Here is a 19,915-nt window from a genome sequence, read left to right as displayed (position 1 = left end):
AAAAATTATATTTCATATATGTGTACTTGAAGTATATATATGTATGTATGTGTATATATATACAGACACCCCCCGCCCCCATCCTTATATTCTGCTTTTCCGAAATGTCCAACCCTCTGCTTACCCTCTTTACAAAACACCTTGTTTGAGACTTTAAGACACAATGCTAACCTACCCCTTTTTTAGCTCAGGAAATTCTCTAGAAGAGTAGAAACAGGTCCAGCCTTCAAGAATCCTGTGGATCAGAAGGATGTCTTCTGGTACTTCCCATAAGGAGACCATGTACCAACTAATTACTCATCAACAATATCACCAGTATCACCCTTCCCTCTTTTCTTGCATCCCTCCACATATTTAGGGGACTCTCATTTGAACTGGTGAAATAAGCTTCCTCACTACTTTTTCATCCATTCTCCAGCCTTCTTCTCTGAGGTGCTTTTCACGTTGCTAACTGTAGCTCTCTCCTATCAAACCTAGCTGCCTCTCTCCAAATCTAGGAAGAAGCAGACGACAGGACATTATTCCTTGAACGTGAATGTTCAAGTGCTCTTTGAAGGGAATCTGAAAACCTGACCCATTTTAGATGGGCAGAGTTACAATCACACACAAATTAAAAGCAAAGATACTTTGTTTTTTTAATTATCTTAATGCTAAGGACCAATCCATAATCTTTAAAGTGATAATATAAATATTATTGCAGATAAAATTATCTGTATCTAAAAGCATGAGTGAAGGCAGTCAGCCATTTCATTGGCAATGTAAAAAAAAAAAGTTGAAGAAACTAGCTGCATAGCTGTCTTCCAAGTCCTTGGCTCAGAAGCAAGCTTGGAAACAGATTTCTGCCTGTTGCTGCAGGTGGAGATAATTTCTACAAGCAAGCTCTACCTGCTTCAAGTATTTAATTTTTTTTATGAAATTAACTTGGTATTCATTCTTTAGGGAGTTGTAACACAGAAGATTTCAACTAGACACCTTGTCATTTTACCCCCATCCTCTGTTACAGACGGACTCAATAGCAGCGCGTGGAAATGACGTATTTCCTGAAGGAAACACTTCAAACAGGCACCTCACCTGGCCATTCTGGTGAGATTTGTTCCTTCTGGATATACATCCTTTACAGATGTGTAACTGGAACTGACAGCTCGCTCTTAAATTAAGTTGATAGAAGCTTCCCAAAACACAGGTATGCTATTTTGCAATAACTGTAGCATGACTCAAATCAGTTTTGGAATTTAATTAACTGTGCATGGTGCATTGTATAAGCGTGCTTCAGGGTCCAACATTATCATGCCAGAAATACGCAGACAGACCAATAAGTAATGCAAAGTGTATTTTCTAGAATTAATATAGGTAAGACCCTCCATGTTAGCCCTCCACCAAGAATTCCCACTTCTGGACAATAATCATTGAGGATTGCACGCTCGACAGATTCCTCAGCTATCACATCTCACTCTGCATTAGTCTCTGAGCAAGCTTTTTTTACAGTGATGCACTTGATACAGATGATACAGGTTCCTCCCCAGTGGGACTGCCCCGTCACCTAGGTTTCATAGCTTAGGTCATGGCACCTTCACAGCACGGTGCCAACAGACAAAACTTTTTTGGCAAGAAACTCTTTTTTTGCTTTCGGCTGCATCTGCTGACAGCACTGTTGCTGCTGCTCATGTTCCGGCTGCGTTGATTCTTCTTTCTGTGCCACAGCCAGGGATGGGATGCTGCCTCTGGACCTCAAGACATGGAGAGGAGGAAGGGTCAATATGCCAGACTCCGCCTTAGGGCTCTGCCTCTCCTGGGTCTTTTCTCTAGTTCTTCCCTCTTGGGCAGGCAGGCTGGAAGACTATCTCAGTACAAGTCCTGCAGAACCATGTTTCCTTAGATACCATTCAACACAGCTATACCAATAATCAAGGTTTGTTTTGATCACGCAGTAACTACCCAGCAGACCCAACACTGCAAGGCACCTTGGCATATAGCCTATGACTTTGTCAAACCCTTTTCTTGTACATCTGGGCCTAGATTATGAGGGCACTCTTACCCCTGGTGTGAATATTGCTGAGGACAAGGGAAGAAGGCGTGAAGGGTTTTTTTTCACCCCTCTTCCCTAGACAAAGCTATGTTTTCCTCAGGTATATGCTATCTGCACAACTTCAGGCTGTGAGCTTGGTGGCTTTGGCAAGCAGAGAAAAGATCTGTCAAGCTGAACACACCTAGGACTACAGAGAAAGTATGTTATACACAGAGTTATACATAGAGTGGACAAAAGCCACTGCCTGCAATGCACCCCCCCCCCCCCCCCCCCATTGAAGCACCAATGACCCCACTAAATCTCACCAGGGAGACAGCAGTTCTCCATTCTCCTGGGATATCTGAAAGCTGTGGATCCAAATCTCTCTCTCCTGACCATCACAGCAAAGAAAAACTCAGTCAGAGAAGGTAAGTTATTTTGTTAAAAGATTTATTTTACAAAGCATATGGTTTTGGACAGCTGCTTAGCAAAGCACACAGTCCACATAGGTGTCTACGGAAGATCAGCTGCCCCTATGAAAGTTACCAGAAAAGAGGTATCTGCTTGGTTCCTTCCTGAAATGTGATCAGACCACCACAAACATCAGCTTCCAAGCAGCTGCATATTGCTCTTTGGTATGATTTCCAAATTCATAAAATAAATAATGATAGAGCCTGTATCTCAGCTGCTGGTTTTTGTGTTGTTTTCCTCTTCAGTCTTGTTCAGAGGCTCAAGTTAGTGCTAAGAAAAATTATATTCTCCATGTGTTGAAGCATTAGAGGTTAGTAAGATTTCTGCTACCACAGGAATATGAACTCACATGGAAAAGAAACACAACAGGCAACAAAATACTCTGTTCTGGACTGTCTTTGCATCACTGTATCTGATTGCCAAGCCAATGCAGCTATCCCAGTCAAATTTGGGACCCAGTCATTTTGTTAGAGACTATTTAAAGTTTCAAGCAATGGTCATGAAACCAAGAATTCCTTTGTGGGAGCTGCCTGATGTACTTCAGAAAGCAGTCCCCTGCTGTTGTCAGCCACGATGCTGCCACAACTGAGATGCTCTTCCCTTTCATGTTCTATCTTCTTGTTTGGGTCTCACAGCAATCCTTCTGTGAGGAGTTCTCCTTCCGAGAGCAGGAGGAAAGAGTCCTTCTTGGCATCAGGAAAGTAATCAATCAAGATCATTGTTATGCTGGAAGTAACCTATCTTTTATCTCAAGAAGTTCATATGTCGCTTGAAGACCCAAACACTCACCCCATACCACCTCCTGAACACAGGGGAAGGCTTTGTGCTGCTTGACCTCCAGGATACAACTGTACATATCTGTCACGCCATCTCAGGAAATGTGGGAGATCAAAACCATTAACAGGATAGGCTATTATCCTCCAGTCACACAAAGTAATTTGACAGTGACCACAATATCCAAAGTGGTAGCAGCACACTTGCATGAAGGCAGAATTTGTGTACTCCTACCAGGACAGCTAGCTAGCAGAGATTTTTAGTGAAGCTCTGTATGACAGATTATGCACACTCAACCTACTAGAGAACTTGGGTCTCTAAATGATATGAACATACTGGAGGGAGTCCAGTGAAGGGCTGCAAAGACAATTAAGGTATTGGAGCACCTGTCATACAAGGAGAGGTTGAGAGAGCTGGGACTGCTCAGTCTAGAGAAAAAAAAGGCTCAGGCTCACTGTGCATAAGCACCTGATGGGAAGGTGTAAAAACAGAGCCAGACTCTTAGTGGTATCCACTGAAAGGACAAGAGGCAGTAGACACAAATTGGAAAAAAGTACATTCAATTTAAACATAATTTTCATTTATTTGGTTTTAAACTGAGTGTGAACAAACACTGGAACAGGTTGCTCAGAGAGCCTGTAGAGTCTCAGCCTTAGAGATATTCAGAACTTGACTGGACACAGTACTGGGCAACCTGCTCTAACTGATCTTGCTCTGAGTAGAGGTCCTCTCCGAGCTCAATGATTCTGTGAAGCAGTAAAATCCCAACTGGAGATGTACTTCTCTGGCACAGATTATCAGGTAAGATCCTTCTAGTGGTGTGACAAACCTGAACTTGCTGCAAATCAACAAATCCCACAGCCCGACTCATTGCTTTCAATTTCCCTCAGCAGAGCATGTTTGCAGAGACACTAAGAATGAAAAGCTACTTGCTCTCGCAAGAGCTGGAGTTTGATACATACTGTTCATATGTATAATCCACATCTCTCCTCCTTTGCTCCAGAATCCTGCACACCTAGTATCTCATAGTTAGTAGGAAAAATGTGCTCTGTTAGTATAAAAAGGTGAGGAGTCTGCAAGACACAGCTATACCACACAGTTATTAGTGGCTGACTTTGTGAACAGTGCAATGTACATATAGGCATTTAGGGAATATCTGTTTTTTAATCAGTAACTTTCATTTCCTGAAGCGTACTGTGAAATGAGCAGAATTTCTGAGGTAGACAAGCTGCAGATCTGAAAGGACAGTAAGACAAATCTTTTCTTCATCAGTCTGAATTCTAACTCTCATCAATCCATCATAAAGGTAAGGATATTTTTGACACGCTTTTTTTAGTCAGTTTTTCTTGCTCATCAGTAGTAAAGTAGTTCTATGTAAACCTTTCTCTGCTGGTAAAGCTCACTAATTGTATAGACAAGGGTAGTTTCTAGGCCATCATGGGAAAAAACCAATGCATTAAAAAAAAAATCACCCTTTTCTCCATACTGTCCTTCAATTAATTGCATGCTAAATCATTTTAGTCTTAGTTTGCAGGTGTTACCAATTACCAGTAGAGCACTGTGACATGAGGTGAGCTTAGCCAGCATGTGCATAAACGACATACGTTTAAGGTATAATCTTCCTTTTTCTTGTTTTGGATTTGCAAAAAGCAAAGAAGGCTTTCAGTTTTCTAAGCAGCCACTGTCAAAGAGGGCAAGGCCTCCGCAGCATGTGTCCAAAATAAATGGATAGTCCTAAGAGGCAAAACAAGTCTCTGTAGGCACAAGGCAACCTGCTGCCCAATTCAGAGAAGCAGAACAGTGCTGTTACTCAAGCTATAGTTGCAATGACCCCATTCGCTCCAGTTCTATCAGCATCATTCCTTTCTGACACAATCCCAAGAGAAACCCTGATTATACAATGTAATACCTTTGCTTTTAGCATCTCATTGTCTTACTTAGCAAGATGTTTGATAGCCCACCTAGACTGGCAGTCTTACACTTTATAACTACAAGTTTATTCTGCTTAGGAGATGAAAATTTAACATCGTTCTTAAAATATTGCACTTAGAAGATACAAGACTTCTACTACATAGTTGTAGTCATAGTATTAGCTTTTAAAATAGACAAAAAAGTAGATTAGCAGCACAAATACATAATTTACATCCTTCCACCTCCCCACCCCAACACTCAGTCATCTGCGAGTCCTGAAATCACCACCTCCAAAAATTAATATATTTCATTGGTTTTGCACCAACACAGCACATATTTTCATTTCACAAAACTTCCCTTTGTATAAATTCAAATCTGTTGTTTCAGGAAACTCTTGAATTCCTCAGCTTACCAGGGAATGGGAATGGCACCAGCAGTACAGCTCCTCCTCATGGTTCAGTGAATGGCAGCAAGAAGTCAGGTGCACTAGAGGCTTTCCTGGCTCCCTGACAAATACATGTGGTTTCTTGGTCCTTTCTCCCCCAAAAGCTGCCAATTATTAGTTTGTAATGCAGGATCGTATTTAAGGCATTCTAACAGACATAATCAAAGGAACTAATTTCAATTAATGTATTTCCATAATGAGGTGAAAAGAAAACAGTTCACTGGATTAAAAAAACAGTTTGAGTGAAAGCTGTTAATTAAGAGCCAATTAAAAAGCAATTTCCTTAAAAATTGTTACTAACGAGAAGTGAGGCACCTTAAGTTCACAGCTGCTAGAGAAGCAGACCTTTACCACCACCACCTTTAACAAGGTCCACTTTAGAGTTGCTGGTCTCTGAATTTTGCACTTTTTCAGTCCTTCTTTGCTCGACCTTTGAAGGTATCCATAACGTGGGGGATTCCAAAATAGTCCGCAAAGAGAACACCTACTTTCACTGGCAGGATACTGTAAGGCAGGGGAGTTGAAGAAGAGGAAAAAAAAACAAAACAGACATCAGAAGAGTTGTGCAGTTTTATCACATTTACCTGGCTAATAACGGCAAAGACAGTATACTCTCTAGAATATAGTACCACTGATCCTCTCCATTACACTCATTTGGCAGCCTGAGTTATTAGACAGATCAATTTCCCAACCTGGCTTGCAACAGTCGGAAGTGCCTTAATGCTGGGGCAAGACACCATATTTGCAGTTACTGAGGAGCAGCCACAGTAAAACTGCACCCCAGTGAGTCAGCAAGTCACAGTTAGACATTTCTGTCATTGTTCTGTGGTCCAAGGGTAAACTGAACTCCTAGAAACAAAAAAACTAACTCCAGAAATGTGCAGAACAATGAAAAATTCACACCAACAAGTAGAAGCCTGATTTGCACTTTTAGTCAAAAACATAGCTGAAACATCCCTGACCAGAAAAGAGAGAGAGGAAGAAAAGGAAAGGCAGAACTTACCTCTTCACAGCAAAAAGAAAGTAAAGACTGCGTGGTAGCAGCAATATTTCTTGGTCCCGCCGAATAGCGGTCATTATCTTCTCAGCCACATACTCTGGCTCCAGAGCAGGAAGCAGTCTTGGCCATCTGGAGAAGACATTTCTCACTATAATACAAATTGCTTTGCATTCACATTTTACTCAAAGTAAGTTTCCATTTTGCAGTTATTCAACTAAAAGAAGAAATAAATACCACAGATCTTGTGAACAACAGAACCTTCATTATGTTAGAGAGTGAGTGGCCATTGTTATTTTCCCTTTGTATGATCTCTCATAAGACAAATCCACATAGCCCTCATATTGAGACACGCTAGGCTTTTATTCAGCTCCTAAATTTGTCATTATATAAGCATACTGAGCAAAGCTAAGCCACTGATTCAGGAGGTGAATGGTGGTTTAGAAACCAGAGAGGACAACCAGAGCATTTGGCTTCTGCAAAGGAAAGGACACCAATTACATTTCACGTTTCAGCTTAAATGAATAGTAAAGTCCCGAGGGCTTTGCCATTTGGGTCGCCCAGTCACTGGATAGCACTGTTAACACCCATCTGAGGCCCTAAAAATAACACAAGCAGAGAAAAGCCTAGCATATTATTTTCATAAAGGGAATAGGAGCATGTAGCATGCAAATTACACATTTAGCATAAAAACCCCACAGGAGTTTACTCACTTGGTTCTACAGCCATCAAACATTCCTGTGTTTATGAAGTAAGGACACACAGTTGTGGTTTTAACACCAGTCTTTCCCAGATCTCTCATCTCGAAATCAATGGACTCTGCAAAACCAACTGCTGCAAATTTACTTGCACAGTAATCTGTAAAATAAATAAAACATTCATTGCAGTTAAACATTTTAATTTACTAATTGAACTTTACTAAATAGGTTCAGTGAGTCCTACCACTGAACATGTACATCAGAGCGGTAACAGTTTTTGACAGAGAACAGGGACAAAACTATGGTCTAGCAAGTAAACTAACTAGCCACAGTTGTTTGGGTTTTTTTGTGTTTTGTTTTGGGGGGGGGGTTGTTGTTTCTTTTTTTTGGGGGGGTGGGTGGGTGTTGTTTGTTTGTTTTTTTACAGTATACTACAGCAGCACTATAGTATAGAAATGATATATACGTAGTACCTGCAGGAAATTACTGTCTGATAATAAAATACTTTAGAACACAGTAGGAACTGTTTTCAGAATTACGTTACTAATAAAATTTGCCTTTGATGTGATTCACTCCTTTACATTCCCTCTCCTAACTGTTATTCTAGACAAGCAGACAGAGGGTTTCTCATCACATCCCTGCTGTCACCTTTCCACCCTCTACTAAACAACAGCAAATTAAGTTATCTTTTCACACCAGACCTTAACCTTTCAATCCATGCCCTGGCTTCTGATGCATAAAACTCAAGCTTTCAAGACTCTCTAATGTGGTTTCAACTTGAAACTCAATTTGTCTTTATTATCACTGCCTTAAAGCTAGATTTCTTTTACTGCTATGTCACCTTATTTCATTTTCCTCCCCCTTTGCATACGTTTTCCAGAAATGTCTTCTGAGTTTGCCCTAATCTCAACACTTTCTTTCCATTACTGCATGGGTCCTCTCGAATGAATGTCTGAGACAGATAATGCAAAAGGAGATATCGCACCTCTGCCTCTGTACCACATCTGGATTTTAGTAGTAGTTTGAGTTAGGGAAACCTGTTCAGGACTCTGCTTAGCTTGAGAACGTGCTTGGGCAAAACAAACAAAACCCAAACAAACAAAAAACAAACAAGTGGCCTCTTCCCCACCAAATACCTGCAGATTAACTTTAACAACATTGAAGTTCTCAGTTTCCAAAGTTCTATAAGGCTCCTAGATCCTAACTGCCTTGGCAGAAAAACCTGTTTCACAGCACTGCTGAGCATCTGGAAAACTCTTTTGAAAGGAATGGTCTATTTACAGTCAGCTGCTTTGAAAGTATGACCATTTGTTTTACCTATAAGCAAAGACGCGGAAACTCAAAATTAGGATTTTTTTCATGAGTAGTGATTGCAGAGTTTAAATCAAACTAGTTGTCTAAATGAACGTTAGCTTTAATACACTACCTGAAAGATGATTGACTCCAATCAGTCCTGCTGCGCTTGCAATACTAACCACGTGCCCATGGTTAGAGGCAATCATTGCTGGGAGAAAGGCTTTGTAAGTCTGCAATGTAAGCCAGAGTTGCAATGAAACATTTTACTAAGCAAGCTACATGCTATAATATTTTGAAGGTGGTGTTTTCAAAGAAATTCTCCCTACAGTTTAAATAAACTTCCCCTCCTTCCACTATGGAAGGGGTGGTGGTGGGGGGAAGAGGTTGTTCTTTGAACTCTAGCCTTCAGCTACGAAGCTGGGACATTCCAGGCCCCACCAGCACCACTTTCTCCTCAACACCAAAGGCAGATGCTAACTTGCTGAAAGCTAAAGATACAGCTTCAGGTCGTTGTTAAGCTTCTTTCAGCCTAAAGCTCAGCACTGCAATGTTTCAAATGAGAATTAAGTGTTCACTGCAAATTTTGTAAAATGGCAAAAATTTGAATTTCATGTCTTCCTTCTATTAAATTAATCTTTGTGATTAAATTTATTTATGAAGAAACTGAAGCATGTTTTAATATCCCCTTTGCAAGTCTTTATGATAGGAACACCATATAGATCTTTCTTACTGAAACTATCATAACCACAAAGCATCTAGAACACTAGCAGAACTGAACAATTCTCTGTTACTAGAGCAGCAACTTTTAGGCTGGGCCTGCTTCATGTCAATTAATATTCAGGGATTATAAACATATGACTAGCTTCAGAATTAGCAGATGGCAAACTCCAGTTCTTAAGAGCATTTCTAAACACGAAGCAGTTTTGCTTCCACCTACCTACCCCAGAAGTTCCCAAAGGATCCATTCTTGCACCCTTTTTTTGTTTTACAGACTCCCAGGCATAGAAAGTAGTTTCTTGTATCATTTCTGACTGAACTTACAAGGACCTATATATCCTTGCGTATTTTCCTCAATTCCAAAAGGCAAAAATTAACACTGAAAACATGTTTAAAGGATGTTTTAGTATGTATATGCAAAGTACAGGTATTACCCAGAAGTGTGCCATTATGTTCACTTCCATGGTTTTTTCCACAAGTGAATCTGGACAATCAATAAACCTCTTCCCAGTTACAATACCAGCATTGTTGACTAGGATGTTAACGTCACCAACTTCTTTTTTAACCTAAAACAAAAAGCCTCAAGATATTATGCAATAAATACAGAACATGCTTTCCAAGTTTTACGTATGAAAACATAAGAAATAGAAATATTGCACATTTCAACTAAGTCGAAGTTATTATGCTTGTTATGGACCCAAACACCTCAGCTTCTTGCACGTTCTCACCCGATGCCTTTTTAGAGCCGAGTTTACAACTGGACTTTCTTTGGAGGTGTGGAGCCCAACAGCTCCACGCGGGCTTCTGCTTTCAGCGCCTCTGGTTCTTGCTGCAACTGTTCCAAACAAGTCTCTATTGCAGAGAGCTTAACTAACACAACAAGCATTTTTGCTACAGTAAAAACATCTTAAAACTAATGAGCCATTCTGTTTGTAGGGCCATTTCTATGCCATGTGGTGAGGCACAGTACATTGATCCTCAGGCAAGTTCACCAGACTCAGGTACATCAAATCTGCGTGAGGGCTGCAATATCCAAACTTTCACCTGTGAGGTTCCCTGCATTATCTTCAAATCCTCCTGTGTTTTCCACAGAGCAACTTGAGCACAGAAGCAGTGCTGCCGTATGACTTGCAGGCTGAAGCCAGCTTGCACAGTACTTGAGTCTTTTGATGAGCAGAAGGAAAATTGAATACCCTGTTGGTAGTGTTAATTGCCTGCGTCCCAACAGTCCAGGGACTCATCTCTCCCACTGTGCAGGGCATCAGTTACTTAGTAGCATATTAATATTTCACATATTTCAAGATCCTTTATGCTGTTTTCCACCTTCCACTTCTCCTGACTGTGATTGTTACAGTGACATGTATTACGTAGTAGTTTTTTGCTAGCCCTACAGCTTTCTAGGGGAGCAGATGGAGATTTCTGCCCTCAGCGTGTTGGAATTAGAATGGGCAAATGGTCACTTTTGCTAAGAAGTATTCCTCATATGCATGGGCCATGAGAAAGACCACCTATAAAACTAATTTTCTGCTTACAACCTTTTTATTTATTCACATATCTTGACTACTTCAAGCAACTTTACAGGCCAGGAACTTAAGAGCTTATCTTACCAAACAAAAAGTTTCGGGGTTTTGTTTGTTTGTTTGTTTTTTTACAAGTTTATTTCTCATGAAGACAGCCTGAAAGAACACCATGTCTCCACCGATATTAGCTCTCAGGACAACGCAAGAAATAAGAAAACTGCAGGAAGCATAGTATTTTGTTATGAAAATTAAACAAAAGCTGTAGGGTTCTGAATAAAGGAAGATTTTAGGAGATGTGCGTTCACAGAAGGCAAAAGCCTTATGAGTTTCTGGGGCTCACGGTGCATAAGCTTGTTTCCAGTGTATTTGCTTCAATTCTAACACCGTACCAGGATCCTTATAAGATGGTTCCCAGAACAGTAAGTTGGCTAAAGAATAATATCTACACATTTAGTTCAGTAAGAGGAAGTATAGTTCCCATTTAGCTCCAGACTGAGAACTTTTATGAACAGACTCACTTGAGAGAACAACTATAGGCCAGCTGATATCAAGATATGGTGCCAGCTCTCAAAAGGAGAATGAAAATATTTAATGCCGTATTTGAAACACAGTTCATTAATCTGAGCTATCTGGGAAAAAGGAAATGAGTACTCTACATGTTGTTTAACTTGTGATTTCCAGATCAAGTACTAAATACGTGCTGATCAGTAGCTTTGGGAAACCATGTTGTTTTTATGCTATCTTGCCATACAGTTGCAGATCACAGAACCTCATTTCTTAACGGCGTTTCCTTTTCTAGGTGCCTACAGTGACTGAAGAAAGCACAAGCAGACCAGGTAGGCTAGCCTGTATAACAGTAAAGAATCAAAGGATAATTTACCACCTATCCTTTATTCTAGCTTAAGTTCATCTTCCTTAAACTTGTTCCAATCTTGTCCATGTTTGTCAACTAAGTAAGGGTTTAAAAAGCAGAAAGCAGCCTTGGTAGGATTATACAGAACAGCTTTTAAAATAAATTCATCAGCCAGAGCCCCTTTCCACCTCAGTCATCGCTCACACATTCTTGTTTGTCTGTTCCCCTCTCAAAAAGTTGTCATGTAACAATTTAAATATTTCTGAAACAGCACCACATGATCTCCACAGGCAGCCTTAGACAAGTTGTTCTAGTCACCAACCTGAGTATGTACCCCTCATCATAAGTTAAAAATAGTATGCATTCAGAAACATAAATGTAATCACTAGTAAATGATGCTTTAATACTGCCTCATGGCAGATGATCTAGCAATTCTGGAAGCCTGGACCAGTACCCCAAATCTACCCTTTGGGGCAAGTAACACATACCTGAATAAGTGGTCATGCTTCTTTTGTGCAAACAAAAGACGGACAGAGGTGGGGGATGTGGTACATGCAGTTTATAACTTGGTGACTGGGGCATTCAGGTTAGATGAGAGAAGAGAAATAAGAACAGAACCTTGATCATCCTATTTCTAACTAGTGGCGAAAACCTGAACACCCTCTTCCTTAACCACCTGTCTCCACTCAGTCTTCCAAAATATTTTCACACTTTGGATGGAATTCAAAGCAGATTCGAGTGCCTTCTTGCAACCCAGACAAATAATTCCAGCTTTACAACACCTCTGTTCATGCTGCTTCCCTACTAACTAGATGTGGCAGCTCTTTCCTCAGTAAATCGGCTGTTTTAATTCCCTTCTCCTCTCAGCTCTACCCTGTGCATGACAAGGCCAAGACACTCAGCCCAGACTTCCACACTCCGCTTTGAGGCCAAGTACAGAAGACCTTTACTGAGCCTTTTCCCTAGCTACTAGGGGAGGGGGGAAATAATGTCAACTTTCCATGTCAACTTTCCAGAGCTCTAAACCTCTCCATTTGTGCAGTGCAGAAAAGTATGTTCCAGGTGTTTGTTTTAGGCCTAAGTAAGGCAAGCATTATGCAAACAGCTGATCTGGTTAAGCATCTTTTTCAGGTACGTTTATTCCAAACTATTTCCTGTTTGTTTCTCCATTTATATTTATGCTTTTGTATTGAAGTTCAATAGCGAGCAATTCCCACGATTCCCAAACAGCATCTCAAAGCGTCTACTCTAAGAACCACAAACCCCTCCATAACTGCCTACAAGAGGTGGAAGAAAACACTGAATGTTTTATAGGCAGCATGAAATACCATCAGTGCTTCTACCGTTGGTCCTCTGCACAGGAAAAGGGATTCTCAGAAAAGTGGAAAACTGGCTGCAAACTGTCATCTTGTCTAACAAGCAAGAAAAAAAACAGTGGATAAGTAAAAGAAGTAGCATGCCAGAGATCCTGGAAGTAAATGTGAGCCCAGATGCAACTTCACAACATGATAATGAGGAAAAGGCTTCTGTTTCCTCACATGTATGAGGTTCAAAAACCATACAGTTACTTCCCGCTTTCAAAGCCCTAGACTTGAAGTTTAGCTGAACTCAGGGTAGGTCGGAGAAGGCCACATTCCTTTTGGGGTTGGGTACTTCTGGAACAGGGACATTAGAAATAAATTTTAAGCTATAACTTTTGATAGCCAAAAGTTGTCCTTCATCCTGTTGGTACTGGAAAGGAACAAGGACACCACATGTGCAGAGCTTTTTAGTTTTCTTCCTACTGAAGGGACTTTTACCTAGTCTCTGTGTGGCTGATGAAGTACCAGAAGCAGGTATTTAAGGTTCACATACATGTCATTTTGGCTTTGACATTGCTTTACTGGGCACAAAGTTTTCAACCGTACCCTGCCCTGCCTACATGAATTTAGTTCACTATAGTCTTGTGAAACTCCAGGTCATTGTGTGAAGCTGAATCACTGGGGGGAGGGGGGGGAACAAAACCTGGAACCGTGCTGCCTCATCTTGCAAAGGCTGACACTGCACACTATGAGCCAAAGTCTACTACACTGCATCAAGTAAACAGTGGCACCAAGCACTAACTAATACTGAAGTCTTTTTGTCACTAATAAGACGGGAAGTTGTCAGCATGGTTCTACATCAGTTGTCAGCAGGACATGACACTTCTGAAATAACAGTAGTAAGGTATTTTCTTCTACGTGAATCAGCAGGAGAATTATTAGTGGATCAGCTGTTAGTCAACTGCTGACAGAAGATTATAAGCGAGGAATCATGCACCAAGACCCTCTTACCACTTCCTTACCACTTCTTCACTCCCATCTACCTCTGTTTTTATCATCCCTAACCCGTGCCACACACATATATCTACACCCTCTTCTCCTTTTTATATTTGGCCAGAAAGGCTCTGCTACTGCTTTTCGCCATGAGACTGAAGTGCCAGCCCTTGAGTCCTCAAAACTGAAGGTTAGTTTCCATCTTCTTCATTCCAAGTGTCCTTCACACTACGATATGCCCTCCTCCTCCACTCCTCCCAGTTCAGTGGGAAGCACAGTTACAGGCCTGCAGTGAGATACGTGCAACTGCTCTGCAGGGACAATAGATGTGCAACTCAGCTGGCATAACAGAGCTGTAAGGGTGACCAAGGGTGATCAGCATCACCAGAATACAAAACCAATAGTACCAGCCTCTAACAAGCTGCAACTCATGCACAAGCTTCACTTATCAGAAAGTTTGTTCTAGTCATTTTTGCACAGAGAGAAAAATGCAGAAGCCTAGAGGTTCTTAAACAGCACCCAAAGACGAATGTTATTTCAGCCAACAGATGTTCCTGAAGACAGCTGAATTTTTTTTTTTTTTTTTTTTTAGGAATTCACCCTCAGGCAAACACTCACTGTGGAAACTTTCTAGTCCAACAGTTAAGTCTAGCAACATTTTAAGCAAATGAGAACAGGTTGTTATAATGGAAACTGTTAAGCAATTTTAGCTTTTGGCAATTCTACTAGTCTGCCCAAAATATCTAACCACATGCTATATTTACAAAGCTCTTCAGAAAGGAAAATAAGAAATATTTAAAACTTCAAGATGCAGTTATTAATTCTGATAAAGCAAGTCTGCAAAAATCTATTCACAGCCATGGAATTATTTGAAAATTTCCTAAGCAGTTAATCCTTTTTACAATGTATGGTCTTTAAGGTTTACTTTTGGTAAAAGGCTGCCAGAACTTGAAATAGTGCTTTAGCTTCAATAAATTGATTTTCTGCACTTCACCAGTAAGTGCTTGCTCAGTAACCGAATGAAAAAGAAGCCATCCAGTTGGAATTAGCTACTAAGAGAACCAACTCTTTATTTTTAAATGAACAGAAGTAAACAAGTCAACTCTAAAAAACCAGTATTCTTAAAATAGGTAGCATGCGCAATACATTCTGAATGAATTAACTTTAATCTCTTGCTTTCAAGTCACTAAAACCTATCACACATCATACACACGTGCATGCATTCATCTTAGAATCTTAGTGTCAAAGCCACAAATACGATACTTTACCTGATCAGCTACTCTGTAGACGTCCTGCCTTTTGCTACAGTCACAGATGTAACAGTGCACTCTCATTGCTCCATTTTCTTTGGCCAGTCTACCCGTCTCCTTGAGCCCCTCTTGATTAATGTCCCAGAGAACTACTGTGGCTCCAAGGCTGGCAAACTTCAAAGATAAGAGTCTTCCAATGCCACCTCCGGCTCCTGTTATTAATACTATTTCACCACTAACATTCTTCTTCCGTCTAGGCACAACCAAGAACACTAGCGACTCCAGCAAGTAATAAACAAGAAGTCCAATGACTTTGAATGTTTCCAGGAAGAAGTTCATCTTGAGGCTCTTTCTTCAGATACCTGATAAAAGAAAATGTTTTCCAGATAGAACAAACCATAAAGAGAGAAAACGCAAGCATCGATATTTCAAGACTGAAAACCATTTTCAGATCCATTCTAAATATTTTCTCCAGCCTGCTTCTGAGTGTTGTTTGAAAAAAAAAATATATAGGCTTACATCTGCACACCTGAGCCATTTGTCCTGTTTCTGTATCATCTCCAAGTTGCTCCTACTTTTCTGCAGAACGCAGCACACAACTGTGAGCATTTGGCACAGGCAGGAAACACCTGCCCTCATCTGCTTTAGAAATTCCTCACGTCAGGGGTTTCCATCTCTGCTCGGACAGAACGGGGACTCAAAAACTACAATCAAAAAAGTGACGGCTGCCCCTAGAGCATCTTAGGCAGAAATGCATGGCAATTACAAATCAGAACTTACGGCTTGATCAAACAACTTTAGTGCTCACAAGCTAGTACTTCAGGTCAGGAAAAATTCTCCTTTCAGGACTACGACTTTTTTGCTTTGTAGGCACTCCTTGTCATCAAGAAATCACGTGCAGACCAAGTCACAGTCTCAACCCTGCTGAAAAACTGCCAGCATAGGGAGCTTCAGAATACATTATGCTTATAAATCTCCAAAACGCACCAGGTAAATTACTGGCTGTCACTAGTAGCTTTTCAACTACCAGTACTACCATTATTAAGGAGAGCCTGCTTTTGCAGTTGAACAGACTGTTTTGTTTAGGAATGCATTGCAAAGCTGTTGACTTTCTTCTCTTCACCTCCCTGCATTAAGCAAATGTCATGAGCTTGAATCTTACCATCTCAGGTATGCATTTAACTTCACAGCTGCTTTCATCTCCATTCAAAGCTTACACTTCAACCTTTAGCACTACATGCCCAGTTTGATCACATCTCTTAGTTAACATTGCTATCTATGTGTAGAGGTAATAGTGTTTGACAAGTGCCAAAAGATAAGTTACTTAGATCTCTGCTACTCTGAGCAAAGTTCGTGAAATTCAGCATGCGGACATACACGTGTTATCATGAGTCTCCGGTTTTGTACATGGGAAACAAGGCCAGCCCTGAAAAGGAAGAGGCCACTGCTAGACCAGAGCAAGTTATTTCAGAAAGTTCTCTGGCAGAAACATTAGAACATCTTGAAACTATTCCGATAACAGAAAAACATTTGTCAAAAACATAGCAGGTAGGGAAACAAGTTCTTCTTTCTGAAGAAGAGTCATAGGGTGAATGTTTGCTGTTCTTTGTTCCCTTTAAAATGGCACAAAAGGTATGCAGAGGTTTAGCACAGATGAAAGGCAGCAACACCAGTAAGAAATAGAGGAAATATCAAAACAGCACAGGAACGTTCTTCTAGAGCCAATATTGATATCCCCTGTAGCAGGCTCTCATAGCTATAAAGCTACTACAGATATAAGCAAAACCAGAGTTATACAGGAAAGTGTTATTAGATTTCATGTACATCAAAAAAACCAGCAGGTTTTTGGAAACACAAGCTCTTTGCTGGGTCTAAACCAGAAGCAAAAAATATTTAGAACAAATGCAGTTGCTGAATTTAACTTGATTACACTAACATAATGCACTTAATGCAACATTGTCCATTTGCATGACAGGAGATTGATGCCTCTGGAGGAGATAAGGATACTACAGTTAATCCCTCTGGAAAAAATCAAGTGAGGCAATTGCCTTCTAAGTATAATACACAATTTAGCCTAAAGCCAGTTTAGAACTTGGGTCAGTAATTTGTTAAGTAAAGTAATCATGTATTCAGCCTGCGTAGGGCAGAGGCACATTACATCTTAGAGAAGCACTGACTTTCTCTTAAAGAAGTAGCACTATTTTAGGCATACAGACCGCAGGAGACTTTCTGTTAGAACATCAGCTCCGCATCCTTCACTGGGACGCTTAATTTCCACCGGCACATCTCTCGCCTCACCCAGCTCTGACCAGGCCAAGCATCCTCCATTCTCGCTGGCTCACTGCATTAGTACTGCTAATTACACCAGCTACTGTAACCAAGCATATCCATACGGACAATTAAATTAGCCAACGCACTTGGCCGATTTTGGCTCCTCGGCTAAAGCGAGCAGGGATCTACTCACAGGTGAATTAGCCTGTGAATTAACGTTTAGCACACACAAGATCTCAGATCCCTTCTGATGCCACGCAACCTTTAGCACACACAAGATCTCAGATCCCTTCTGATGCCACGCGTTGTTTTTTCATACGCCTGCATCCACACGGACGTAAGTCTGGGGGGCTTTAATATTGCCGTGAAGCATCGAAGGCTTCACAACGGCTTATCAGACAGATTTCTTTCCAAGTGCACACAACTTTGCCAGCCCAGGCTTGGTACGTGCGCTAACGCTCGCCACCGAGCGGCTCTTGCAGACTGCCAGTGCTCACGAAACACAAGGACACAACGGAGGCTGGCATCTGAGCTGCAAAACACCTCTGCTAGCCAAAGGAATCGCAGGCTGGTCACGCCATCACCCGAGCAGAGGCTGGCAGGCACGAATTTGCTCGCTGCATCTGGAAGGCTGCGACTCCCGAAAACCACTGTGGTCCTGCAGCCGAGACAGTCCAAGGTCCGAGGCACAGCAACACCTTCCTCACCGCCGGGCAGGCGCCGGGCTGCCTTACTCTCACGTGCAGCACCTCGTCCGCTAACCCCATTAGCGTCATTAACAAAAACCGAAACAAACCCACGAGCAGCTTCCAGCGGCGGTGACCAGCTCACCGCCCCCGCTCAGGCCCGCCGCAGCCCCCCGAAGCAGGACCTGCCCTCGCCGGGGCCAGAGGAGGCGCCCGGCGCCGGCAGGAAGCGCGGCTGCCCCCGCCGAGCGGCCGCGCCGCCGTCCCGTCCCCCAGCGCACGCCCAGCCCAGCCCAGCCCAGCCCAGCCCAGCCCGCCGCCGGGCCGCCCCGGGTACCTCCGCCCGCCAGGCTGAAGGACAGAGAGGCCACCTCCGCCTGCCTGGCGCGGCGGCTCCGGGGCCGAGGGGAGCGGGCAGCGCGGCAGACTGGCGCGGCGCGGCCCGGCCCGGCCTTTATGCCGGCAGCCCGCCCCGCCGCAGGGCTGACCGGATGCCCGGGGGCGGGGCGGAAGGGCTCCGCGCTCCGCGGCGGCAGGAAGCCGGGCCGGGTCCCCCGCGCTTCGCCCGGGGCCGCCGCTCGGCGGGATGAGCTCCAGCTGGGCGGGGGGGCTGCCCTCCGCGCCCGGCCCGGCCTCGCCCCGCCCGGGCAGGCGGCAGGGAGCTGCGGGGCCGCCCCTGGGAAGGAGAGCTGCGGCCCGGGGGGCCGGTGGGGGCCTCGCCCCACTTAGGGCCTCGCTGAGGCCGGGGGTAGGCCAACGGGTGCTAAGGAGGGAGCAGTTCGTGGGGCGGGGGCTGCCGGGGCGGCTCCCCCCGCGCCCCTGCCTAGTGTGCTTTTCAAAAAAAAAAAAAGAAAAAAAGCAGTATTTGTTACGTGCTTTTGATTTTTGTGAGGGGAGAAAAACATCTCTCTTCTGTTGGAGAGGCGATGGACTCCGTGCGGCTGGTCTGGATCTGTGCGGTAGGGCTGATGCAGGAGTCAGCCCAGGTGGGCTGCGGGGGCAGCAGGGAAGGGGTGCGGGTGCTGGAGGTCCTGGGGGAGAGCGGGCGCCCATTCTGGCTCCCGAGGAAGTTTGGGGAAGCTTCGGGACGTGTAGGGTTTAGGGAAGCCCCTGTGAAGAAGGCACTACATTTGGGGTGGTTGTCGCTCTGTGTAAAGAGACCTGCACCTGAGGGTACGTTGGATGTGAAGGGATGGCCTGGCCTGTAGGGCCAAACCCCGCCTGAAGCCACACTGCACCAAAGGGGTTTCACTGGGGTGAACACGGCCCTTCCAGGGTGGCGGCCATTCAAGGGAATGAACAAGACTTGAGCCTGCGAAATGTGTTACAGCAGTAGTCAGGTTACAGGACAGAAATGAAAATGAAAGAATAGAGTGAAGTGCTCTGTATTTACTGCTATAGATACTTTCTTCCCTTAGATCCGCATTGCTTTGGAGGGTGTTTTTTACCTTATATTCATCCTTGGGCAGCAGAACTCTGCTATTGAAAAGCACTAAATATTCACAACTTCAAAGAATGCCCACATGAGGAGAGGATGCTTAGTACCACCAGAAAAATGTGACTGAAGGTATTTGCTTGGTATTGAGATCCTTAATATGCCTCCTTTCCAGATGGGTATGTTTGTGTTGCTGTTACATTTCTGTAGAAGGGAGAGAACCCAACTTTCTGAATGTTATTTTCATCTGATGAATTAAGCGAACACTTGCTTATGAAACACTAGATTTAAT

The 19,915-nt window shown here is 42.9% G+C and overlaps 1 protein-coding gene across 7 annotated transcripts; it reads right to left on the bottom strand.

Annotated features, from left to right (window-relative positions):
- Positions 1–5,225: 5,225 nt before the first annotated feature.
- LOC104019746 (epidermal retinol dehydrogenase 2) lies at positions 5,226–18,671 on the bottom strand. Of its 7 annotated transcripts, XM_087752907.1 has the most exons (8): positions 16,012–17,429; positions 15,751–15,907; positions 15,250–15,593; positions 9,749–9,880; positions 8,728–8,827; positions 7,317–7,461; positions 6,610–6,735; positions 5,226–6,110 (listed from the first exon to the last, which is right to left on the bottom strand). In XM_087752907.1, exons 3-8 carry the CDS (start codon positions 15,568–15,570, stop codon positions 6,017–6,019), a joined length of 918 nt encoding a protein of 305 aa, XP_087609033.1. In that variant the 5' UTR covers positions 15,571–15,593; positions 15,751–15,907; positions 16,012–17,429; the 3' UTR covers positions 5,226–6,016. The 7 variants fall into 7 exon arrangements, with proteins under 7 accessions (XP_087609033.1, XP_087609005.1, XP_087609040.1 ...); XM_087752879.1 differs by lacking the exons at positions 15,751–15,907; positions 16,012–17,429 and adding an exon at positions 18,526–18,671; XM_087752914.1 differs by lacking the exons at positions 15,751–15,907; positions 16,012–17,429 and adding an exon at positions 18,299–18,492.
- Positions 18,672–19,915: the final 1,244 nt, after the last annotated feature.

This window comes from Nipponia nippon, unplaced genomic scaffold (genome assembly GCF_047370975.1).
Source record: "Nipponia nippon isolate SJK-2023a ecotype South Korea unplaced genomic scaffold, ASM4737097v1 scaffold_1, whole genome shotgun sequence".
In the NCBI taxonomy this organism is placed as follows: domain Eukaryota; kingdom Metazoa; phylum Chordata; class Aves; order Pelecaniformes; family Threskiornithidae; genus Nipponia; species Nipponia nippon.
Note: the sequence above shows the minus strand (reverse complement) of the source record. Positions and strands in the feature narration are given on the sequence as shown.

Coding starts and splice junctions, on each gene's coding strand:
- LOC104019746 (XM_087752879.1), bottom strand. CDS start 15,570: ATGAACTTCTTCCTGGAAACATTCAAAGTCATTGGACTTCTTGTTTAT. Junction 9,881..15,249: donor TCTACAGAGTAGCTGATCAG/GTAAAGTATCGT, acceptor TTTTTGTTTTAG/GTTAAAAAAGAAGTTGGTGA. Junction 7,462..8,727: donor TGGAGTCAATCATCTTTCAG/GTAGTGTATTAA, acceptor TTTATTTTACAG/ATTACTGTGCAAGTAAATTT.